Consider the following 22,342-nt stretch of genomic DNA (forward strand, 5'->3'; position numbering starts at 1 on the left):
AATAATCATGCAACCTCTGGGACACAGACCTGACCAAAATAATCAAACCCAGTTGCACAGGTTACAAGTGGTTAAAACTAATTGTACCTACACTAAAGCCCAGTATACATGGGGGTGATATAAGCCGGTTCAATAGAAACCAGCCAACATTCAGCCCGTGTGTTCCGGCTTCTGTTGAAGGGGCAAGACCGAAAAAGGTCTGTCAGTCGGTTTCCAATCAGCACTCTCATCCAATAGCAGGGGGCAGTCCCACTGTCAGAACACAATAGCACAATGGGGGAGATCACTATACTAACACCACTTGTGTTAGCAAAGCGATCTGTCAAATTTTTTTTTTTCGTTCAGCCCACTGGGTTGAAGAAAAAAAAACTGATAGTGTTTATAGGGCATAACACTTCGCTATAAACCCCAAACAGAATTCCAGCCTCACTGGCATCTAGATGTGGTGAAGATGACTTTCTGAAGTTCAAACCGAGCATCAGAGTGGGGAAGAAAGGGGATTTAAAGTATTACTAAACCCACAACAGTAAAATCAGTCTGTATATGCAGTAAAGCATGCTTGTTATACTCACTGTGGAACCTAAGGGGTTAATCCTCTGCATTGTGTAAAAATGCCTTTTGATTCTGATTGCTCTGTTACTCCCCTCTTTAAGCAACCACTTCTTATCTCCTGATAACACAAACTAAACTATAGGCATTTTCACATGCTCAGTTTGCTGTGTATTGCTAGAGGGTTTTTTTTTATCCTTTCTTGGAAGAGTGCGTGTGATCAGCAAAGGTCCAATCAGCACTGGTCAGACAGAGGTCAGGGGTTTTGTATCCTTCTAGAGCAGAAATAAAACTCTTTATCTAGCTTTAGCTAGTGCTTGGCTGAACAATGATAGCAGCCACAACACTGCTCTAACTGCTGATGAGAAAAGGTATTTAGCAGTTTATATTTGCTAAAATAATTGCACTTCCATGTTGTGTGTACTGTGGAAGACCAGATATAGCAAATGCAGGGTCCTGGGTTTAGTAACACTTTAAGTGACTTTGGTTGTTAGTGCCAGACGGACTGGTCTGAGTATTTCAAAAACTGCTGATCTACTGGGATTTTCACTCACAAACATCTCTAGGGTTTACAGAGAATGAACTTCTACCAGTCCGCCCAGCCCCAGCCCTTTCCTCTTAGATTGTAAGCTCCCAGGAGCAGGGCCATCCTAACCCTCTTGTATTGTTGCTGTATTGTTTCCTGTTATATTGTACAGCGCTGAGCAAACTGTAGGCACTATATAAATCCTGTACAATAATAATAAAAAAAGAGAAAATATCCAGCGAGCCAGCAGTTTTGTGGACAAACATGCCTTGTTGATGTCAGAGGAGAATGGGCATTTGATTTCAGCTGTGACATTCAGATGGTAGGGTCAGATTTTGGTGTAAACAATATGAAAGCATAGATCCATCCTACCTTGTATCAATGGTTCAGGCTGGTGGTGGTGGTGTAATGGTGGGGGGGGGGGGATATTTTCTTGGTAAGGTGTACCTAATAAAGCAGCCGGGGAGTGTAAATTTACCAATCCCAGCACCTGACTAGGAGGGTGCTACATAAATAAAACCCAACGTATACAAAATAAATGATAGTAATTATTTATAATGTTCATTGAAAAGCAGCTGTATGCTTTTAGGGTATTAGCACCAAATAACCATCTCTTAGATTGTAAGCTCCAAGGAGCAGGACCCTCCTACCCCTCTTGTATTGAACTGTATTGTTGCTGTATTGTCTCCTGTTATATTGTAAAGCGCTGAGCAAACTGTTGGTGCTATATAAATCCTGTATAATAATAATATATAGATATATACCTCTTATATTGTAAGCTCCAAGGAGCAGGGCCCTCCTATCCCTCTTGTATTGAACTGTATTGTTGCTGTATTGTCTCCCATTATATTGTAAAGTGCTGAGCACACTGTTGGCGCTATATAAATCCTGTATAATAATAATATATAGATATATACCTCTTATATTGTAAGCTCCAAGGAGCAGGGCCCTCCTATCCCTCTTGTATTGAACTGTATTGTTGCTGTATTGTCTCCTGTTATATTGTAAAGTGCTGAGCAAACTGTCGGTGCTATATAAATCCTGTATAATAATAATATATAGATATATACCTCTTATATTGTAAGCTCCAAGGAGCAGGGCCCTCCTAACCCTCTTGTATTGAACTGTATTGTTGCTGTATTGTCTCCTGTTATATTGTAAAGTGCTGAGCAAACTGTTGGCACTATATAAATCCTGTATAATAATAATATATAGATATATACCTCTTATATTGTAAGCTCCAAGGAGCAGGGTCCTCCTATCCCTCTTGTATTGAACTGTATTGTTGCTGTATTGTCTCCCTTTATATTGTAAAGCGCTGAGCAAACTGTTGGTGCTATATAAATCCTGTATAATAATAATATATAGATATATACCTCTTAGATTGTAAGCTCCAAGGAGCATATATAAATCCTGTATAATAATAATAATGATTTATACAATGCCGAAGATGAACTGGTCTGAACCAGTAGCTGCTGAATACCCATTTACCATCGTAAAAGGGTATGTAATAAAATAAATAAGGTAAAGCAACATTGCCCTAGGGTGATCTACGTATTCACGCAACGTTCCCAATCTCCAGCCTGAACGCTCTTTGATGCCCCATGTGTGAAAACACGGATCAGATGCTCTGTTGCACTGAGGCTTGTATTTTTAGCCTATGAATCACACGTCACGTGGAAAGCAGTCTGTGAATTCACTGTTCATCCAGCTCTGCTGCGACACTTCCTGAAACTCCAGTATACTTCCATTAGGCTTTCATGGACATGATGAGAGCAGGCACAGAGGACAGACAATAGAGTGCCATTCTCAACAAGTCCTCACTTCAAAGCACTCCCTCCAGCTTGCAGGACATACTGAGAGGGGGAGGAGAGCACAACCCCCTCCCTGTCTGGAGAGACCCCCTACCCACTAATCTCAGCTGTCTTTGTTACTGTGCCATGACTTTGTCTTGTTATGGTCTGGAGCTGCTTTCCTGTGGGGGAGGGGGGGACTGAAAAAACCCCTTACAGCTGGAGAGCCTTTTTTTTTTTTTTTTACATGGACTATGCCACAGCTGACAAAGACAACTAAGTGTTCTCATGAACTGGCATCAAAAGTTATTATTCACATTCATTTTCTTGCTTCGAAACTGTATTTTACCAACCATGTGCAAGGAAAAACACGGAGGACTTTATTACACCCACACAGTAGGGTAAGGTTTACGATTATTATGATTCACTTCTCTTTCAATGTAAAGATGATCTGTGAGTCTGCTATATTACCTTCCCTTTGTATCCATCTCTTCCAAAACGATTTCTCGTTTCAATCCTACTAGGCCTCATGTACACAGAAAAACTTTTCTGACCACTGGAAACTGACTGCTAGAAAACGTAGGTTAAAAAACGGCAGTTTAGCCGTGTTTACCTACCACGTTTATTATATTATTATTATACAGTATTTATAAAGCGCCAATAGTTCGCTCAGCGCTGTACATTACAAAGGGGGACAGAACATGTGACAGAACCATAACAATACAATGCAAAACATGAGGGGATCGAGGGCCCTGCTCTTTCGAGCTTATATTTAGAAGCGTTTTTAAAAGATAACCTCAGCAGACCTTCCCAAATGCCCAGAATGCACTGAAAAATAGTAAACAGTTAACTATTTCAGACATTTGGAGAGAGAGAGAGAGAGAGCAGAAGCAGAGAGGGCAGTATGTGTTGAGATGACCTGTCTTTTCTGGTTGTATTCACTATGGATCCCATCATGAGCATAATGCGGGGCGTTCTATCATTTTTTCCTTCACGCAAAATCTGGAACTGACTGCGCTGGTGTGCTAGGTCCATTTGAATACGTGGAAAATGCTGTGCATGCATTTCTGATGAAGAAAAAAGGCACTAGATAGCATCTGGATATGGACCAGCCAAAAAACGTGTCTAAATATGCATAAACGCGTTTACAAGCATTTGGCGTTTGAAACACCGGTACACTCTACTCCTGAACGCGATTTTTTGGCTTTCAAGAAAATGCCTGTAAACTACTGTGAGCCTGGTATGCAGTGCAGTATATCACATGTGATTCGCACAGGAACCGCATCTCATTCCTGTGCAAATCACATGTGATTTGTGTGCGGTGAAATTGGAGCCATACATTTTGTATGGCTCTAATCACACCGCACCCGCACCAAAAACGTGCAGGACCCTTTTTTTGGTCCGCACCAGAATCGGATCACATAGGTATTCACACCTATGTGATCCAATTCTGCACATCGCACCGCATTTTTCAGACCACTTTCAGGGTGTTGTTAACTTAACATACACACCCACAGCGGTTCGCATGAACGGGGTGTGATTCTGATGTGGTGCGGCATTCGCACTGAAAATGCTGCGAATTCCGCACCGCACCAGTGTGAACCAGGGCTAAACGACTATGTGTACATGGACACACAGGAAAACAAAAAGGAGAGTTCAGGGGCTGCTGGAAAAAAACGCTCAACTGCTCCTAAACATCAGTTTAGCAGCTGCAGTGTACGTGAGCCCTTAATGTACATGTTACAGGACCTCCAAAACTAGCCATAGATAATAGAGGGTGATCAAACATATCGACTACCAATCAAAAACATGTACATGCACGGGTTACCTGACCATTATTATTATTAGTATTATACAACACCAACAGTTTGCACAGCACTTGGGCAGATAGTACAATAAGCCCCAGTTCACATATATACAGCAGTGCGGGCCGTGTATTGTGTGAGCACGAGAGCCCATTCATTTGAATGGACTCCTGTACCCCGTGACACGCGGGGAAGAAGTCACTGCACTTCTTCTGAAAACGCAGCCCGCACAGGAACCTCGGTACCCAGTACAGTTGTGTTTTACAGTGCGGGCGGCGTGCCATTAGAACTAATGGCACCCGCCCGCGGGTCCGCATTTCTCTGTGCGGGTGGTGCTGCTGTACAGATTTTCGTGCGGATCCGCAGCGGCACCACCTGCACAGACGTGAACCTAGCCTTACAATACAATTCAGTACAGGAGGAATCAGAGGGCCCTACTCATTCCAATCTAAGTCCTCATCCACAATGGACGTTTTTACAGCGGCTGTTTTTGGCTTTTTTCTACAGCCAGTAAACTCCCCAGCATGTTATCCTATGTGTGCACACATAGACTGTAATCAGCCTTTTTTGGCAGGGATGTTTTTTGGCTGGAAAAAGAACCTACTAGTGGGTCTCTGGAGGAGTTTTCTAACTGTAAAAACACTCTAATGCTGAAAAACGTGGCAAACCAGCGTTTTTGGATGTTTTTTTAGAGCAAAAAAAAATTTTGGGGGGGGGGGGAACACTAAAACACATAAACATGAAAAAATACAGCTAAACGCTAATGCAAAAACATTAAAAAATACTGAATAACTCACGTTTTTAACGTGACTTTACACAGCTAAGGTTACCAGCGTTATTAAAATGCCTTGTGTACATGGAGCCTAAAAGGCAGAGAAAAGTGATATTAACCCCTTCACGCCTAAGGGTAAAACAAATCTAAATGCCTAAGCACAATTTTGCAACGTTGACATGTGTTAGTAAAACCGTACATATCACTACAACTACTTTGTACATCCAGGTGAATTATACCTTGTTTTTTTTTCAGGACAAACTGGGCTTTCACTTGGTGGTAAATGGTAATGGATATCTCCTGATTTGTTTTATTATCAAAGGAAAACTGGCCCAAAATAGTAAAAACAAAAATCATTTTTTTATTTAGCTGTATGTTTCTTGTTACTACCATAACCTACCATCAAAGAACAATCCAAAATAAATTCTCCAGTTCTTGATGATCACAGTGATACCATATATGTGTATGTTATTTGTTGTTTGTACCCGTAGTACAGCGCAGAAACAATAGTGCACATTTTGTTTTTGTCTTTTTTTTTCTTTTACCTAAAACACATTGACACTGACACAAACTGACACTGATACCATTTTTTTAAATCCTGGCCTTTGACCTTGACCTTTGACCCTGACCTTGACCCAAACAATAACCCTGGCACTGAACTAGATCAAACCTTGATCTAGGTATTTTTTTCTTTATTTTTTAATATTTATTTATATATATATTTTTTTTACTTTTCTTTTTCTCTCTATGCCAGGAGTTAGAGAGATACAATGTATCTCTTCTCCATTCATAGAGAGAAAAAAAAACAAGGGGGCCGGGCTGCACAGTGACTGATCACTGTGATAGCCAATCAGAGGCTATCACAGCGATCATGTGACCCAGAATCGGGAGTCCCGAGTCCAGATCGTTAGAACGGGATCCGGGGCTCTCAGTGACACCATGGTCTTTGTGCTGGGAGTGCGCACTGCGGCGCAGACTCAGCACAAAGACAGGTACGCAAATATGCGGCCCCACAGAAAAAAGCCCAGTTCAGTGAGGCCGCATATTTATGTGACGTCAGTGTCAAGGGGCTAATGCTTGGTACATATGATGAGAAAATCGGACAAAAAAAAATGCATTTGGAGCATTCGTCCAATAATCTATTCATTAGTACACAGCTATGACAGTTCATGTGAAATTATCCAAAAGGACACGCACAAACATTTTTCTTGTAAGATAACAGAAGAAACATTTTTTGTTTCTTCAGTACAGTACTAATCCGTAAAAAATGGAGTGACGAAGACATGATCGGGAACATGAAAACAACCCGGAACAAAAACAATATTCCTTTACCATGAAATGCTCCAAATTATGAAAAAAACTGATAGCCAAAATTGCAAGGACAACATTTGGAAGTGCTTACTCTTGCATTCCTTCTGTAAAGTACTCCATTTTAGAAGATGCAATCGTAGATGTATGTGAGGAGAACGACTATGTGCAGAGACCAATGAATGAATGCGCTGCAACAATACGAAGATATAGCCCAAGGCATGGAGAAATGAGGGGTCACACATACATGACGTCACTTCCGATTACCATGCAAAAAAATACAATCATTTGTCTGGTTTTGTCGTGTGCACCAGGCATAAAGGGAATAACTGTGGGGGTTGTGCTGATGGAGAAAATTAGAGTCTAGTTGTTGGGTGAAAGTGGGATAGGTTTCTCTAAAGAGGCGAGCATGGGAGGAAATGACGAGAGAGCAGAGAGAACCATGAAGTTTATGGCCACAGAAGAGAGGGAGCAATCAGAAAAACAGATGCATCACCCCAAAAACAAGAGCATTTGAACACAGAAACACATGGGGATCATAACTGATTTATCCAAAATCAGGTGCCAATCAATTAAAGTCAACAGGTATACCTATACACACAAAAGATGGGATGTACAAATAAGGGTTAATCCCCCCAAGCAAAGCTGCCTAAACATGGCTCTAAAAACATATATGTTCAAGTTGTCCTAATGTACATGTTTATGTCTATGAAAAAGGAAAGACAAAAGGGTAGGCAGACAGCTCCCATGTGGGTTTACCTGTAAGGGTCATGTAATGATAGGGATTCTACCTCTAGTAAAACCTCACCAGCAGTAAAATCTCCTAAATACAACTTCACCTTTCCTAATGGACGCTTCTCCCTCAGAGGCAGGGGCGGACTGACCATTTGGAAACTCGGGCACTTCCCAAGGACCCGGGGTCAGTAGGGGGCCCCATGAGATGCCCCTGGTACCTTTTTCATAGGCATTTTTGAGTTTGGGCAAGGACACAGGGGCCCCACAATCCCCTATTGCCCGGGGGCCCCATGAGTTGTCAGTCCGCCCCTGCTCAGAGGTCAACTTGGTGCGGAAGCCTCTTTCCTAAAGAGGGCATGGTAAGCCAAGCAACATCTCCCTGATTCAGCCACTGAAGGAGTGAGACTATAGAAGAAGGTAAGTTGGTTCTTAGTGACTCACTGGGGAGTTGTAACCAGTAACAGAATCGTTAGTATGACCTAGCCCTAAAACTGGCCATACATGACATTTCATCTGATTCCAGTGCATGCGCCAAAATTCATGCTGCGGCTGGCCCTGCCTGCACCACCTGACTCAACAAACTTCAACTGGAAAATCGAGGGAACCAAGCAGGAAAAAAGTCAGAACAGTGAACGCAGCCAATCAGTTGCGGTCACTGTTGAGACATTTTGACAGCTGTGGGTGCAAGCTGTCAGAATACAATAGTTGACCACGGGAGATTCATCCATCTCCCCTGTTTAACATAGATGGGGCAATCAAGCAGTTATATCTCATTCAAAGAGAAAATAAAATGTGTATGACCAGCTAAAGACTAGCCATTACATTACATTACATTGAGTTTATATAGCGCCAAAGGGTTTGCTCAGCGCTGTACAATAGAGGGGGGGACAATACATGAAACATTACAGCAACTACAAACAGCACACGAGGGGTTATAGGGCCCTACTCTTTCGAGCTTACAATCTAGGATAGACATTACATGGTGCTTATGAGATTTGGAAAAGATCTTTTGTACCATAGATCTTTCACACAATAATGTTGATTTACAAAATACGGATTCACCCACACAGCCAAGTTTACCAGGTTTGCAGGTATGGGCACACGGCCTTGAACATACACAGTATGGCTGTGCGGTTGAGTCTGTAGCTGCTGCGTCTTCATTCACCCATATAGATTGTCTGCACAGAGCTCAGGGCTATTCCAAAAACAGTGTCCGTGTGAATGAAGCCTACAGTCCAATACACATTTATCAAAAACCAGACGGTTCAGCAAGAACTGGGCCACATTCAGTACGCGTGTACCGCTGTTTGTTCAACAGAAGCTGGACGAACGACTGGCTTCCGTCAAAAGGTCCTGAGATGAAAATAGATCATCCAACTGAAAATGGCAAAAAATATTGAAATCATTATTTTTTTTTCTAAACTTCCATACTTGTAACAATATGACTGTACAATAATATGAGGCTTTACATAACCAATACAGTTTGTAAACAAATTTGTATCAAAGCAGTCCCTTAGCCTTCATAGTTGACCTAAAAGAGATCATACAATCAAACTGTGATAATGTGATGTATATGGTCATCTTAAGCTCTTGCAGCTCACGCAACACATATGTGCATCGGCAGGGAGGATGGCCTATAGCACCCACATATCACACATATGCATCCATGGACGGCCAAGATTTCTGTGCTGAGAGCACACTTACTATATGACACATCTGTCAAAGAGATCTCTTGGTTTCTACTTTCTAGTTGGAATCCAGTGGGATAGCTTCTCATTCATGTGATCACTGTGACAGCCAATGAGAATGGTCACAAGATTGGACTGTCAATCCCACCCCCAGGCGTAAATGAGCCTTAATAGGATTTCGGAGCTGGGTGGGGAGGGGTTAAAAGGCTTTCATGCAATCTTTCCATGATCATTGTCAGGTGATGGAAGTTTAACTCAATATCTCTTGTTTCTTTATACTGGTATCCTGTGTCTAGGAATAGCCTAAGGGAACATCAACAGTTTGTCATGGGTATTCAAACACACCCAATCACTCCCCCCCAGGTAAAAAGCTAGGTCAGGCAAGGTTCTTCTGACATCATGGACACCTTCAGTTCTCACTTTGTACAGCTTTTCAAAAATGTGTTTGTCTAATAATCAAGGATAAGGACAAAAGACCCGTTGGACGGGATTTTGATTCTAGTCTTGCTCAGCCCTATGGAATATATTAGTGCTAATTAAATATAATTAGATTGTTAGCTCTTGTGGGCAGGGCTCTGGTCCCTTTTGTATTACATTATAACCTTGCTCAGCCCTACAGTATGTATTATTGCTAATTATTTTTAATTAGATTGTTAGCTCTTCTGAGCAGGTTTTGGTTCCTATTGGATGATATTTTATCCTTGCTCAGCTGATAGTATAGAACATATACATATGTGCTATTAGCTCTTTAAAGCAGATTCTAGTTCCTGTTGTATTACCATACCCTTGCTCATTCCTACAGAACATATTAATGCCTTTTATATCTATTTAGATTGTTAGATTTTGTGGGCAGGGTTCTGGTTCTTATTGGATGATATGATTAGAGCAATGCTCAGTTCTGTAGGCTATATTAGAGCTATTCATTTCTAATTAGATTGTAAGCTCTTGTAGGCAAGGTTCTGGTTCTTATTGGATTACATTGTCAAAGCGTTGTTTGGCCCTATATTATACACTGCTCAAAAAAATTAAAGGAACTTTGAAAACACATCAGATCTCAATGGGGTAAAATATCATGCTGGATATCTTTACTGATATGGACTGGGTAATGTGTTAGGAATGTAAGGATGCCCCATTGTTTGATGGAAATTAAAACCATCAACCTACAGAGGACTGAATTCAAAGACACCCCAAAAATCAAAGTGAAAAAATTACGCAACAGGCTGGTCCATTTTGCTGAAATTTCATTGCAGCAACTCAAAATGGTACTCAGTTTGTATGGCCCCCGTGTGCTTGTATGCATGCCTGACAATGTCGGGGCATGCTCCTAATGAGACGATGGATGGTGTCCTGGGGTATTTCCTCCCAGATATGGACCAGAGCATCACTGAGCTCCTGGACAGTCTGAGGTGCAACCTGGAGGTGACGGATGGACCAGAACATGATATCCCAGAGGTGTTCTATTGGATTTAGGTCAGGCAAGCGTGGGAGCCATTCAATGGTATCAATTCCTTCATCCGTCAGGAACTGCCTGCATACTCTCACTGCATGAGGCCGGGCATTGTCGTGCACCAGGAGGAACCCATGACCCACTGCACCAGTGTAGGGTCTGACAATAGGTCGAAGGATTTCGTCCCCATACCTAATGGCAGTCAGGATCCCATTGTCTAGCCTGTAGAGGTCTGTGCGTCCCTCCATGGATATGCCTCCCCAGACCATCACTGACCCACCACCAAAACGGTCATGCTGAACGATGTTACAGGCAGCATAATATTCTCCGCGGCTTCTCCAGACCCTTTCACGTCTGTCACATGTGCTCAGGGTGAACCTGCTCTCATCTGTTAATCAAGGACAATATGACTGGTGTGGCGGTGATCAGGGACAATATGACTGGTGTGGCAGTGATCAGAGACAATATGACTGGTGTGGCAGCAATCAGTAACCCTGTGAATGAAGCAGCGGTGATCAGGGACAATATGACTGGTGTGGCGGTGATCAGGACCACTGTAACTGAAACAGTGGTGATCAGACAATATGACTGCTGTGAAGGTGATCAGGGACACTGTAACTGAAGAAATGGTAATCAGGGACAATATGACTGGTGTGGCAGCGATCAGTAATCCTGTGACTGAAGCAGCAGTGATCAGGGACAATATGACTGGTGTGGCGATGATCAGGGACACTGTAAATGAAGCAGTGGTGATCAGGGACAATATGACTGGTGTGGCAGTGATCAGGGACACTGTAACTGAAGCAGCGGCGATCAGGGACAGTATGACTGGTGTGGCGATGATCAGGGACACTGTAACTGAAGCAGCGGTGATCAGGGACAATATGACTGGTGTGGCGGTGATCAGAGATAGTATGATTGGTGTGGCAGTGATCAGGACCACTGTAACTGAAGCAGTGGTGATCAGACAATATGACTGGTGTGACGGTGATCAGGGACACTGTAACTGAAGCAGTGGTGATCAGGGACAATATGACGTGTGGCAGTGATCAGGGACACTGTAACTGAAGCAATGGTAATCAGGGACAATATGACTGGTGTGGCAGCGATCAGTAACCCTGTGACTGAAGCAGCCGTGATCAGGGACAATACGACTGGTGTGGCGGTGAGCAGAGACAATACGACTGGTGTGGCGGTGAGCAGAGACAATACGACTGGTGTGGCGGTGATCAGGGACAATGTGACTGGTGTGGCGGTGATCAGAGACAATACAACTGGTGTGGCGGTGATCAGGGACAATACGACTGGTGTGGTGGTGATCAGGGATAATACGACTGGTGTGGCGGTGATCAGGGACAATACGACTGGTGTGGCGTTGATCAGGGACAATACGACTGGTGTGGCAGTGATCAGGGACAATACGACCGGTGTGGCGGTGATCCGAGACAATATGACCAGTGTGGCGGTGATCAGGGACCCTGTAAATGAAGCAGCAGTGATTAGGGAGAATATGACTGGTGTGGCAGTGATCAGGGACCCTGCAAATGAAGCAATGGTGATCAGGGACAATATGACTGGTGTGGCGGTGATCAGGGACAATATGACCGGTGTGCCGGTGATCAGGGACCCTGTAAATGATGCAGCGGTTATCAGGGACAATATGACTGGTGTGGCGGTGATCAGGGACCCTGTAAATGAAGCAGCGATGATCAGGGACAATATGACTGGTGTGGCAGTGATCAGGGACAATATGACTGGTGTGGCGGTGATCAGGGCCAATATGACTGGTGTGGCGGTGATCAGGGACCCTGTAAATGACGCAGCGGTGATCAGGTACAATATTACTGGTGTGGCGATGATCAGGGACAATATGACTGGTGTGGCGGTGATCAGGGACCCTGTAAATGACGCAGCGGTGATCAGGTACAATATGACTGGTGTGGCGGTGATCACACAATATGACTGGTGTGGCGGTGATCACACAATATGACTGGTGTGGCGATGATCAGGGACCCTGTAAATGACGCAGCGGTGATCAGGGACAATATGACTGGTGTGGCGGTGATCAGGGACAATATGACTGGTGTGGCGGTGATCAGGGACCCTGTAAATGACGCAGCGGTGATCAGGGACAATATGACTGGTGTGGCGGTGATCAGGGACAATATGACTGGTGTGGCGGTGATCAGGGACCCTGTAAATGACGCAGCGGTGATCAGGGACAATGACTGGTGTGGCGGTGATCAGGGACCCTGTAAATGACGCAGCGGTGATCAGGGACAATATGACTGGTGTGGCGATGATCACATTGTGTGTACTAGGTATAAGAATTGGATGTGCATTGGTTAATTTCTAATATAAAGGATATTTAGTGTCACTAGAGTGTCAGCTCTGTGGGGCAGGGCTCCCATTGTTTCCTCCAGTCTTCCAGGTCATGGTGTTGTTCGATGAATCTCCTATAAACCTCTCTCCCCACTACAGAACATTCACCTTCTACATCAATGTTAGAATATTGGCCAGGACGTGCTGCCACTTGTAGTTCCTCCGGCCCTGCTCCACACCCCCCCCCAGCCTCTCCTATGTTGTCCCGACACCGAGCACATCACACATAACACAGGGATGACGCCGCAGGTCGCCGCCCCCGTCCTGGCTTGTTTACAGGAAATTTTCTCCCTCTGCGCTCTCGTTTGTTTGCAGAAGGATTACGTCAGCTGCAGTCTGTCCTCCCCGCAACACGCTGCCGTCACCGCACTGCGAGCTCTGGATTGGCTGCCCTGCTGAGCACCGCCCGGCTGACGCTAGTTCCGCTCTCTGGCCGTATAAAAACCCAAACGGGAGGGCTGCTCTCTCACTCGGAAAGTGGCGACAGAAGGAATGTGTGACTGAGGGAAGGTGGCGAGTCCTCCTCCACCACCCCCAGGGATGAGAACTAGGGAGCAGCAGCTCTGACACACAACTCCGCTTTCTTCCTCGGGTCATGTCACAATCGCCCTCTCTCTAATAAAAAAAAAAACTCGTTCAAAGATAAGTGAAAATCAGAAAAAAAAATCGCTAAAGTTCAACAAAACAAATCCAGTAAAATAGAAGGAAAAAGTCGGATCGCCCCCATTGTGGTGTCCCCGCAGCCTCCATGCATACTCACTACCCCCGAGCCAACATGAAGCCAGAGATCATCGCGGCGGTGGGCTTTATCTCCAAGTTCCTGCGTACCAAGGGGCTTATGGACGACCGGGAGCTTCAGACCTTCAACCAGTCCCTGCAAGAACTGCTGGCAGGTAAGGCAGCATCATCTGATTCCCTGTGTGTGTGCCTAGATGGGTATGGGGTGGGACACTGTGATGATTGTCCCAGCATTGTGTACATCAACAATGCCTTCCCTCTTCTAGAAGGCGATCAGAGCTCCACCATACATGTATCTACAGCTAGAATACAAGAGGGCTCCATCACAGACATCTCCAGTCTGGGTGGATGATCACAACTTTTCTTTGTGTTTTATGTAGTCTTTTATTTGTTGTGGTTTTAGTGTGGAAATTGGCTGACACGTAACAGGCGTCATCGGTTTCGAGAACAGTTAGGACTTTATAACTAAATTCAATCACATTTAGTCTGTCAACAGGTTAATAACATAAGTTACCTTCAAGTCTTTAGCTGGTGAAGGTCTTTGTTTGGGCACTTCCTGTTCTGGGATGACAACGCTCTCTCCTGATTTTTTTCCTGTGTTGTCATCCAATCACACACACTCCTGGTGGAGGCCAGTGGTTGGGCCGGCACACATTGCATAGGCTTTGCGTTATCTTGAAACCAATTTGTTGAAAGTGGCTGAAGGAGATCAGTAAAACTAAGATAAAACAGGAAAATGATTGTTTTAGAACAGTTCTTTGATACCCAGGGTGTCAGCAAACCACACCTTGTTCAGTTAGGGTATATCTCTATTTTAAGGGTTTAGATTATAGATCTAGATTAGGGTATATATTTACCTTATGGGTTTAGAGTATAGATCTAGATTAGGGTATAGATCTGCTTTGTTGGTTTGGAGTATAGATCTAGTTTAGGGTATAGATCTGCTTTATGGGTGTAGAGTATAGATCTAGATTAGGGTATAGATCTGCTTTGTGGGTTTGAAGTATAGATCTAGATTAGGGTATAGATCTACTTTGTGGGTTTAGGGTATAGATCTACTTTGTGGGTTTAGAGTATAGCTCTAGATTAGGGTATAGATCTGCTTTGTGGGTGTAGAGTATAGATCTAGATTAGGGTATAGATCTGCTTTGTGGGTGTGGAGTATAGATCTAGATTAGGGTATAGATCTACTTTGTTGGTGTAGAGTATAGATCTAGATTACGGTATAGATCTACTTTGTGGGTTTGGAGTATAGATCTAGATTAAGGTATAGATCTAGATTAGGGTATAGATCTGCTTTGTGGGTTTGGAGTATAGATCTAGATTAGGGTATAGATCTACTTTGTGGGTTTGGAGTATAGATCTAGATTAAGGTATAGATCTACTTTGTGGGTTTAGAGTATAAATCTAGATTAGGGTATAGATCTGCTTTGTGGGTTTAGAGTATCGATCTAGATTAGGGTATAGATCTACTTTGTGGGTTTGGAGTATAGATCTAGATTAGGGTAAAGATCTGCTTTGTGGGTTCCTCTAGTAGTAGTCAGTCACATACATCTGGACATGTTCTGTAATGATGAAGATGTAGCTTCTCCAAGTCACTTCAGTTCTGATTACCTATAGATTCATAATCCAGAATGATTGTTAGGAGTATGCCCGGGCAAGTTAATCATACTCAACAGTTGTAGACTAGTCAGGACTGGCTGGGAACAGGCCAGACGGCAGCTTCTGGTGCTGTTTGTTTTTCCAAGTCTTTGTTGTACAATAGAGTATTGCCCTACTCCCTCCTCCTCCTCCTCCAACACCCCCCCACCTTGGTTGGAAAGTACAGACTTGTATGTCCTTCCTGCCTAGACTATAGCTGTATGCCCAACAGTGACGAGTTTCCTTCTCTGCTCTAATTACGGACATGTCGAGACAAGGCAAGTTAGAGCGGCGTTCTTAATCTACATCAGACCACCGTCATTACGTTTAGGCTTTGCCTTTCACATGCTGGCACTTAGCTAGATCTCCATTTTTTGGCTTGTTTACATTTTAGTTTTTTCCCTCATTTTCCTCTTTCTTTTTTGTACTTCCTTTTGGCTGTTTTTTTTTTTTTTTATTAGAAATCTGCTTCCTACCTCCGAATCCCTTTTAGGTTTGTGACAAGCATTCTAGTGGGGGCTGTTTAACAATAATGCATTTAGAGAAATCACAAGACTGCTGTGAAATGTGCCCAGGCAGCACACAGATGTTTATCAGTCTAGTCACTATTCTCGTCAGTCTTTGTGCGTTCTTTTAAAGGGATCTGCGCTGTAGCTGGGTTCTTGTTACACAAAACAGCAGCTCTTTTGTGTTGATAAAACAAGGGGATGGCTGCGTGCCCCCAGCCCCTTCTCCCAACCCCCCCCCCCACCCCGGTGATAATCGTGGTACTGCTATAATTATGCAGAATGAGCCACTCTTATTAATTCAAGCCTAGGGATTGTTCTGAATAAAAAAAAAAAAGTAAAAGAACAATTTCCATATGGATCGATGACTCTTCAGCTGCATTATAGATTTAGTGGGTGGTATGTGATAAAAACAAGAACTCTAGCATGAATGTATGCATCAAAGATCCAATTTTGTGTCATTAAAATACACTAGGGAAACACAAATATTAATGATGATTTTATTATTATTGTACTCAGTATGTAAATCCAACATTTATGATCATGTCATGTATTTTTGTTTTTAAAAATATTTTAGGAAAATACGTGCACCGAACAAACTTAATCTACTTGTTTACTAATTTGTGTTTGTTGTTTAGATTATTTTTGTGTGCTCACTATTGGTTTGGAGTGTTGGTAAATAAGTGTGCTTTTTTCTTTTTTCTTTCCATTTGTAGAACATTACAGACATCATTGGTTTCCTGAGAAACCTTCCAAAGGTTCAGCTTACCGCTGCATTCGGATTAACCACAAAATGGATCCCTTGATTGGGCAAGCAGCAGACCGTATCGGACTGAGCAGCCAAGAAATGTTTAAACTTCTGCCAAGTGAACTCACTTTGTGGATTGATCCATATGAAGTGTCTTATCGCATTGGAGAGGATGGTTCCATATGTGTGCTCTATGAAGCAGTCCCGTCAGGCAGCAGTAGCCAAAATGGCAGCTCATCTCTGGTCGAAAGCAGAATCAGCTGCAAAGATGAACTTCTCCTTGGCCGAACAAGCCCTTCCAAAACGTACAACATGATGACGGTATCTGGTTAAGATACAGTCCCGATGGCTGGATCATCTTGTAACAGATGGAATAATATTGTCTTTAATTTGGGAGGGCTCCTATGGGGATGGAGTGTGAAGTATAAAATGTCACAGCTGTGAAGATTGGGCACAAAATAGAAGTAGATCTTACTGATGTGAATGTGCCATGGTTTGGACAGTACCTTTTAGTAGTTTGACAGCCTGTATGTAGAAGGCAATGTGTTTGGCACTAGACATTTAGTCAGTGATAATATCTGTATTAGGTTATGTGCATACTTTACATTGGACACGTTTGTCACCAGGCAGTGTTTGGTTTTGTTTTTCCACTTATGGTCAGGTCTTTAAATGGGACAAGCTTCTTGGAGTTTAATGATCTCCACGATCATCTTGTCCAAAGGTGCATTTTAATGAACTGAACAGGCTTTTTGGCTGTATCCATATCTTGAGGGAACCATAATCAGCAGGGAAAGTCCATGTCGGATGACTGATTCTTCCCTTTAGACTGGTCAGCCAGGGAGTTTCTGCAAAGAGCACTTATTGACATAGACAATGATCTTTACCCAAATTGGAGTCATAGGGTAATGATATCTCATGTCTGTGTGCATCATTACCCATGGAGTAAGCTCAGCCAGACATTGCCAGCTGACAAATACGTTCAAAACATGGAGTACGTACATATCCATAACCTATGAACCCAAAGCTCAATGTCTTTGTAAGATTTTTATTTACTTCTCTGCAGTTTTTTTGCAGAGCTTAACTTGCACTAATGTCTTCAATGTTACTATTTCTGGCAGCTCAGTAGCAAGGTGAAGAGGTGGGAATATGACACGTAGTGGGAACTGTACATGGCAGACATGACTTGCACTGAAAATAGATATAGATGTATATATACATGAGAGAATATTAATAAGTCTGCCAAAAAAAAAACTTGAGTATCCTTCATATTGTGAAATGAACTTGAACAGTAAATAGAGATTTCTTATTTTTTCCTGCCTTTACTGCTACAGGCTTTAAAAACACCTTCTAAAGACACTGTCTGAACTATGGCGTTCTCACCAGCCAGCTTATCTGTACATTTCCTAGCTCGTAGTTTTCTAAGACGGAGTAAACTTCTTATTTTTAGAAAGTGGAGTTCTGCTTTGTAATTTCTTGTACTTAATTGGGTAAAAGTCCTTTTCCACAAGCCACCATCTATTTTGTGAACTTTGTTAGTCCTCTTTTATTTGATAAATTATGAACTGCTGTAAATTTGTACAGTTCATGTATATTGATTGTGACAAAGATGTACAGATTTCTATTTTAAATGAGAGATTTTTCTTCTCTATAATAAATTGTTTCTTATCTTGGCATTTTAAACAAACAGTCTTGTCTGGTTATGTAGGATTCTAAATTGATTCATTTCAGGGCCAGGAAGAATCTTGGGGGGATTCACATGGCTTCCCGCTGGTACTGGATCTATTGTGTAAACCTGGAGTTTAATTGGAGACACCTGCCAATTTGGAATAATGCTTTGGATTAGGCTAGAGTTAAACACGTACACGTTTTGCATAAATATCTTCCGTACAAAAGGCATATTGCCAGGAAATACACTGGAGTGTAATCTCAGGAGAAATCACCACCATGCTAAGGAAATAAATTAAGAAGTGAGGATATAAAATTTGGGGCCCATCAACCTAACAATTCCCTGGAATATTTTCTTCCCCGACTACTGTGCAAATGCCACAATGCATTTATTGATGGAAACTTATGTATAGCAAAGTGGCAACTTTGCAACAAAATTTTGGTTGCCAATGAGCAATGCAGGGTGGTTTGCACAGTTGGATAACACAACACCATGAAGATAGGCTGCTTGTATTTTAATAGATTTTACATGTTCTGCTGGATAAAGCTTGCCGGGATGATAGGTTCAACACTGTGTAGCAGTCTTCTCCAGTTCAAAGGTATGTACTTTGTTTTTTCTCTGCCATGTTACACCTATTGTGGTTCGTTCTCTGTCACTTTCTCTATTTCCGCTTGAAGTCAGTGTATGAAAAATATTGCATCTAGTATGTGACCTAAATTGGTTCAATCGGAGAAAGTGATTGAGGTCCAAATCACTTCTCTCTACTTTCATTTGAAGGCCCTGTTCGTGGTTTTGCTGCTTAAAGTGTATGTTCAGCCATAACATTTTTTCCATAGACAAGAAGTGAGAAAATCTCCACCAGCACACCTGACAGAAGTATGTATATATTTTTAATAAAGTAGATGAAGGCTAGAACCCCAGTCTGCTTTTTATCTCTGTCTGTGTTGCAGATGATTCTTCACTTCCTGTCTGGTGAATCCATTGTCATCGTCACAGTGACTGAGAAGACTTTTCTCCAATGGAGCAGTAAAATATTCTGGAGTTGTAAACCTTCCCCAAAACTGTTTTGGCTGCACTTTAATAAATGTATAATCTCATGTGCTGCCAATGCCTTTTGGCTAGCTATGGATGCATTTAAAGTGACACTAAACAATATTATTATTCTCCAAAAAAGATTCCGTATTTATCCACTACTCAATGGCCCTGTAATTTATTTTTCATGAAATCAGTTCTGTTTCCATGTAATGTCCTCTGTGTGTGAACTTCTCCTTTACCCTCTCAATTCCAATTTGAATAAGCAGTGTTAGTTGCAGTCATGTGCACTTCTCTGTGCACATTACAAATCCCATAGTCCCCAGTCCATCTTGAGAGCAAGCAAGAGAGGGTACCTACATTCCTACATTTAGATGGACCGTGGAGAACAAACATAACCGCCCTCTAACAGGAAGTGAGGTCAGAGCAGCAGAAAAATAAATATGGAGATTTGGAGGAGGCTGAGAGCAATAGAAGGTGCTTTTCTGAGTAAGAGTATATACTTTTTAGAATTTTTTGTTTTTTACCAGAGTTCAATTTCACTTAAAGTGCACCAGAAATGTGAAAATGAATGTGGCCTAATGACCTATTCACACTTGTCCATTTTCAGGCAGCAATTTTTGCATGAAATGCATTTCAAGTAGCAATTCTATTCTTTTTTTCAATGCGGCTAGTTCACATCAGCAGTTTAGTCTGAAAGAGTAAGGCAGGCCATAGATGTTGCAATTTTCATTTCTGCAACCATGGGTAATCGCTCAATTACCGCATCAACACAGTCAGTGTTGCTGGGGGAATCCCACCCGCAGAGCTATTGTGTTCTCCTGGTGGGAGGGGGCACGGAAAGCCGTACCTGCCAGGAGAACACAGGTTTTATTGCTAGCGGCTAAAAATCCGACATGCTAGTTTTACCCAAGTTGATCAATGGATTGACTTGAGTACAGTCAGCCAGCCATAGATGGTTCAAATCTCAACCGGTTCAGCTGGGACCAGCCGCGATTTGAACCATCTATGGGCAGGCTGATTAATCGAGATTCATTGATTGACTTGGGTACAACCAGCATGTCGGATTTGAACCCAGCCTAAAGGATTACTGAACATCAATCTCAATTCCAGGTTCTGGTAAATCTTTCACAGGCTTAGGAAAACTGGAGATGTTTGATATTTAGGTTAGAATCTAGACAGAAATAGCCGATTTCCTGTCCATAGGTCCAGTCAGTGGAGGTTTCAAACTCATCCTAGTATCTTTTCTGCCATAAGTCTCCATTCACAAGCAGGAAACAAAGCGCTCCAACGCTCAACAACAACATTCCTTTTCTGTTTAATGGTGCCCGTTCATACCTGACTTGTCATTTCACCTGAAACTTGTTGCAACAACATCAAAAAAAAGTACAAGAGCTGTTTTGTAACAGAGTAACCATTTTGACCTGTTTAGACTTCAGTAGTAGCACCTGAAAAAGGCATGTTTTTCGCACAATTTTTTGCCCCACCTCCTCTTAGTTTTGAGATAAACACACTCAAGCCTAAAAAAACACTCACACAAATGTTCTAAGATTGCCTGAAAATGCTCAAGTGTTCATGGGAGCTAAATGGGTTTTACTCTACACTTTACTATACAACAAATATGAATACCATGTGAAATTGTTTTTTTTTTCCAAATTTGTATTGGTCACAATTTTGTTCACACACTTTCCATTCCTTATGCTAGTAGGTAGGTTGTAGGTAAATTTTCTATTTTTGCTGATATCTCAGTTCTATATATTACATGAAAATGATGTGCTCTATATTCAAATGTGCCTTTATCATAGCAAGCCACATAACCAAACAAGGCCAATCCTCCTAGAGGCTTGCCTACGTGACTGCTGTTTCGTAATACTGCATCGTAAATAGTTACTCATGTGACATCTGTACTGTCAAAACAAGAAATTCTCTCCCGATGATAGATCATAATCTACATACGTAGGCTCCACTCCTTAATTTACCTTTATTTAAATTGAGCTTATTAATGTAACTAACATATTAACTGTATAGCAATTACATGTGTCAGAAAAAAACATGTTAGACTACCAAAACACAATAAAATATTACTTACGTTAAATTTTTAGATTTTTCTCAGGCAGTAGTTATAAAAAAAAACAAATCAATATTATTATTATACAGGATTTATAAGACAACTGTTTGTGCTATACAGAACAGTTACAATACAAGACAAGATGGATATAGGAGATCCCTGCTCGAGAGAGCTTACAATCTAAAATCTTTAATCAATATGTTCAGCAAATTACCCAGCAAGCCCAATTATTACCTTAAATGTCTAGAGTGTGAATATTATGTATATTTATTGCTTTTTAATGGCATTACAAAAAAAAACAAATAGAATGAAATGAAGCCTTGTAATAATAAAACATATCTAATCCCAAGAACAAAAATGTAATATATTGCAACAAAGCAGTGATGGGTCCTGAATAAAGTGGAATAATGGGTCTGATTCAGTGCAAAAGCTCACTCCAGTGATGGTTGAGGTAAGCAGTAATGACTAGGCCTCACTTAGCAATGTCCTGGGAGTATTCCAGTCAGACATCAGGAGGTATGTAAATGGTCTATGGACCTATAAGGGCATTATTCAACTTTAGTCAGAGCTGCACAGTTTGTTTTTATCTACAGACACCCCTTATCTGCATAGGCAGTTTTTTAATTGTAATGGTGAACTAACGCTTTAAGTGTTGTGGCTGTAATATTTTTGGAAGTACTAAAAATACCTGTTGATCTTACCTGAAATGTGTTCTTGACACTTCCTGTGAGCTGAAAAGACTGCAAAACAATCTCGTGTAAACTACTAGACCCATCAATCCACCATGTAATGGAGGTGAACAAAGGCAGACATGTTTGAAGTCCAACGTCTGTTACAACTATGACTGCCTCCATAGATACAATGAGTGTAGCCACAAAGGGATTGGAAGTGTCACAGATTTACTTGGTGAAAATAAAGGGGGAAAAAATACTAATAAA

General features: G+C 42.0%; 1 protein-coding gene and 2 long non-coding RNA genes across 3 annotated transcripts in view; all 3 read left to right on the plus strand.

The window, feature by feature from the left end:
• Positions 1 to 22,342, plus strand: part of LOC149472017 (uncharacterized) — a 267,974-nt gene that overhangs the window by 84,797 nt on the left and 160,835 nt on the right. The window lies entirely within an intron of this gene.
• Positions 2,822 to 5,892, plus strand: LOC149472018 (uncharacterized). The gene is made up of 2 exons (XR_016306218.1): positions 2,822 to 3,269; positions 5,701 to 5,892. It is a non-coding gene; the product is annotated as an uncharacterized LOC149472018 (long non-coding RNA).
• BTG1 (BTG anti-proliferation factor 1) lies at positions 13,478 to 18,322 on the plus strand. Its single transcript, XM_089652619.1, has 2 exons — positions 13,478 to 13,898; positions 16,607 to 18,322. The coding sequence occupies exons 1-2, from the start codon at positions 13,754 to 13,756 to the stop codon at positions 16,969 to 16,971; spliced, it is 510 nt and encodes a 169-aa protein (XP_089508745.1). The 5' UTR covers positions 13,478 to 13,753; the 3' UTR covers positions 16,972 to 18,322.

This window comes from Staurois parvus, unplaced genomic scaffold (genome assembly GCF_062004578.1).
Source record: "Staurois parvus isolate SC_StPar_1 unplaced genomic scaffold, SC_StPar_1.0 ptg000025l, whole genome shotgun sequence".
Lineage (NCBI taxonomy): Eukaryota > Metazoa > Chordata > Amphibia > Anura > Ranidae > Staurois > Staurois parvus.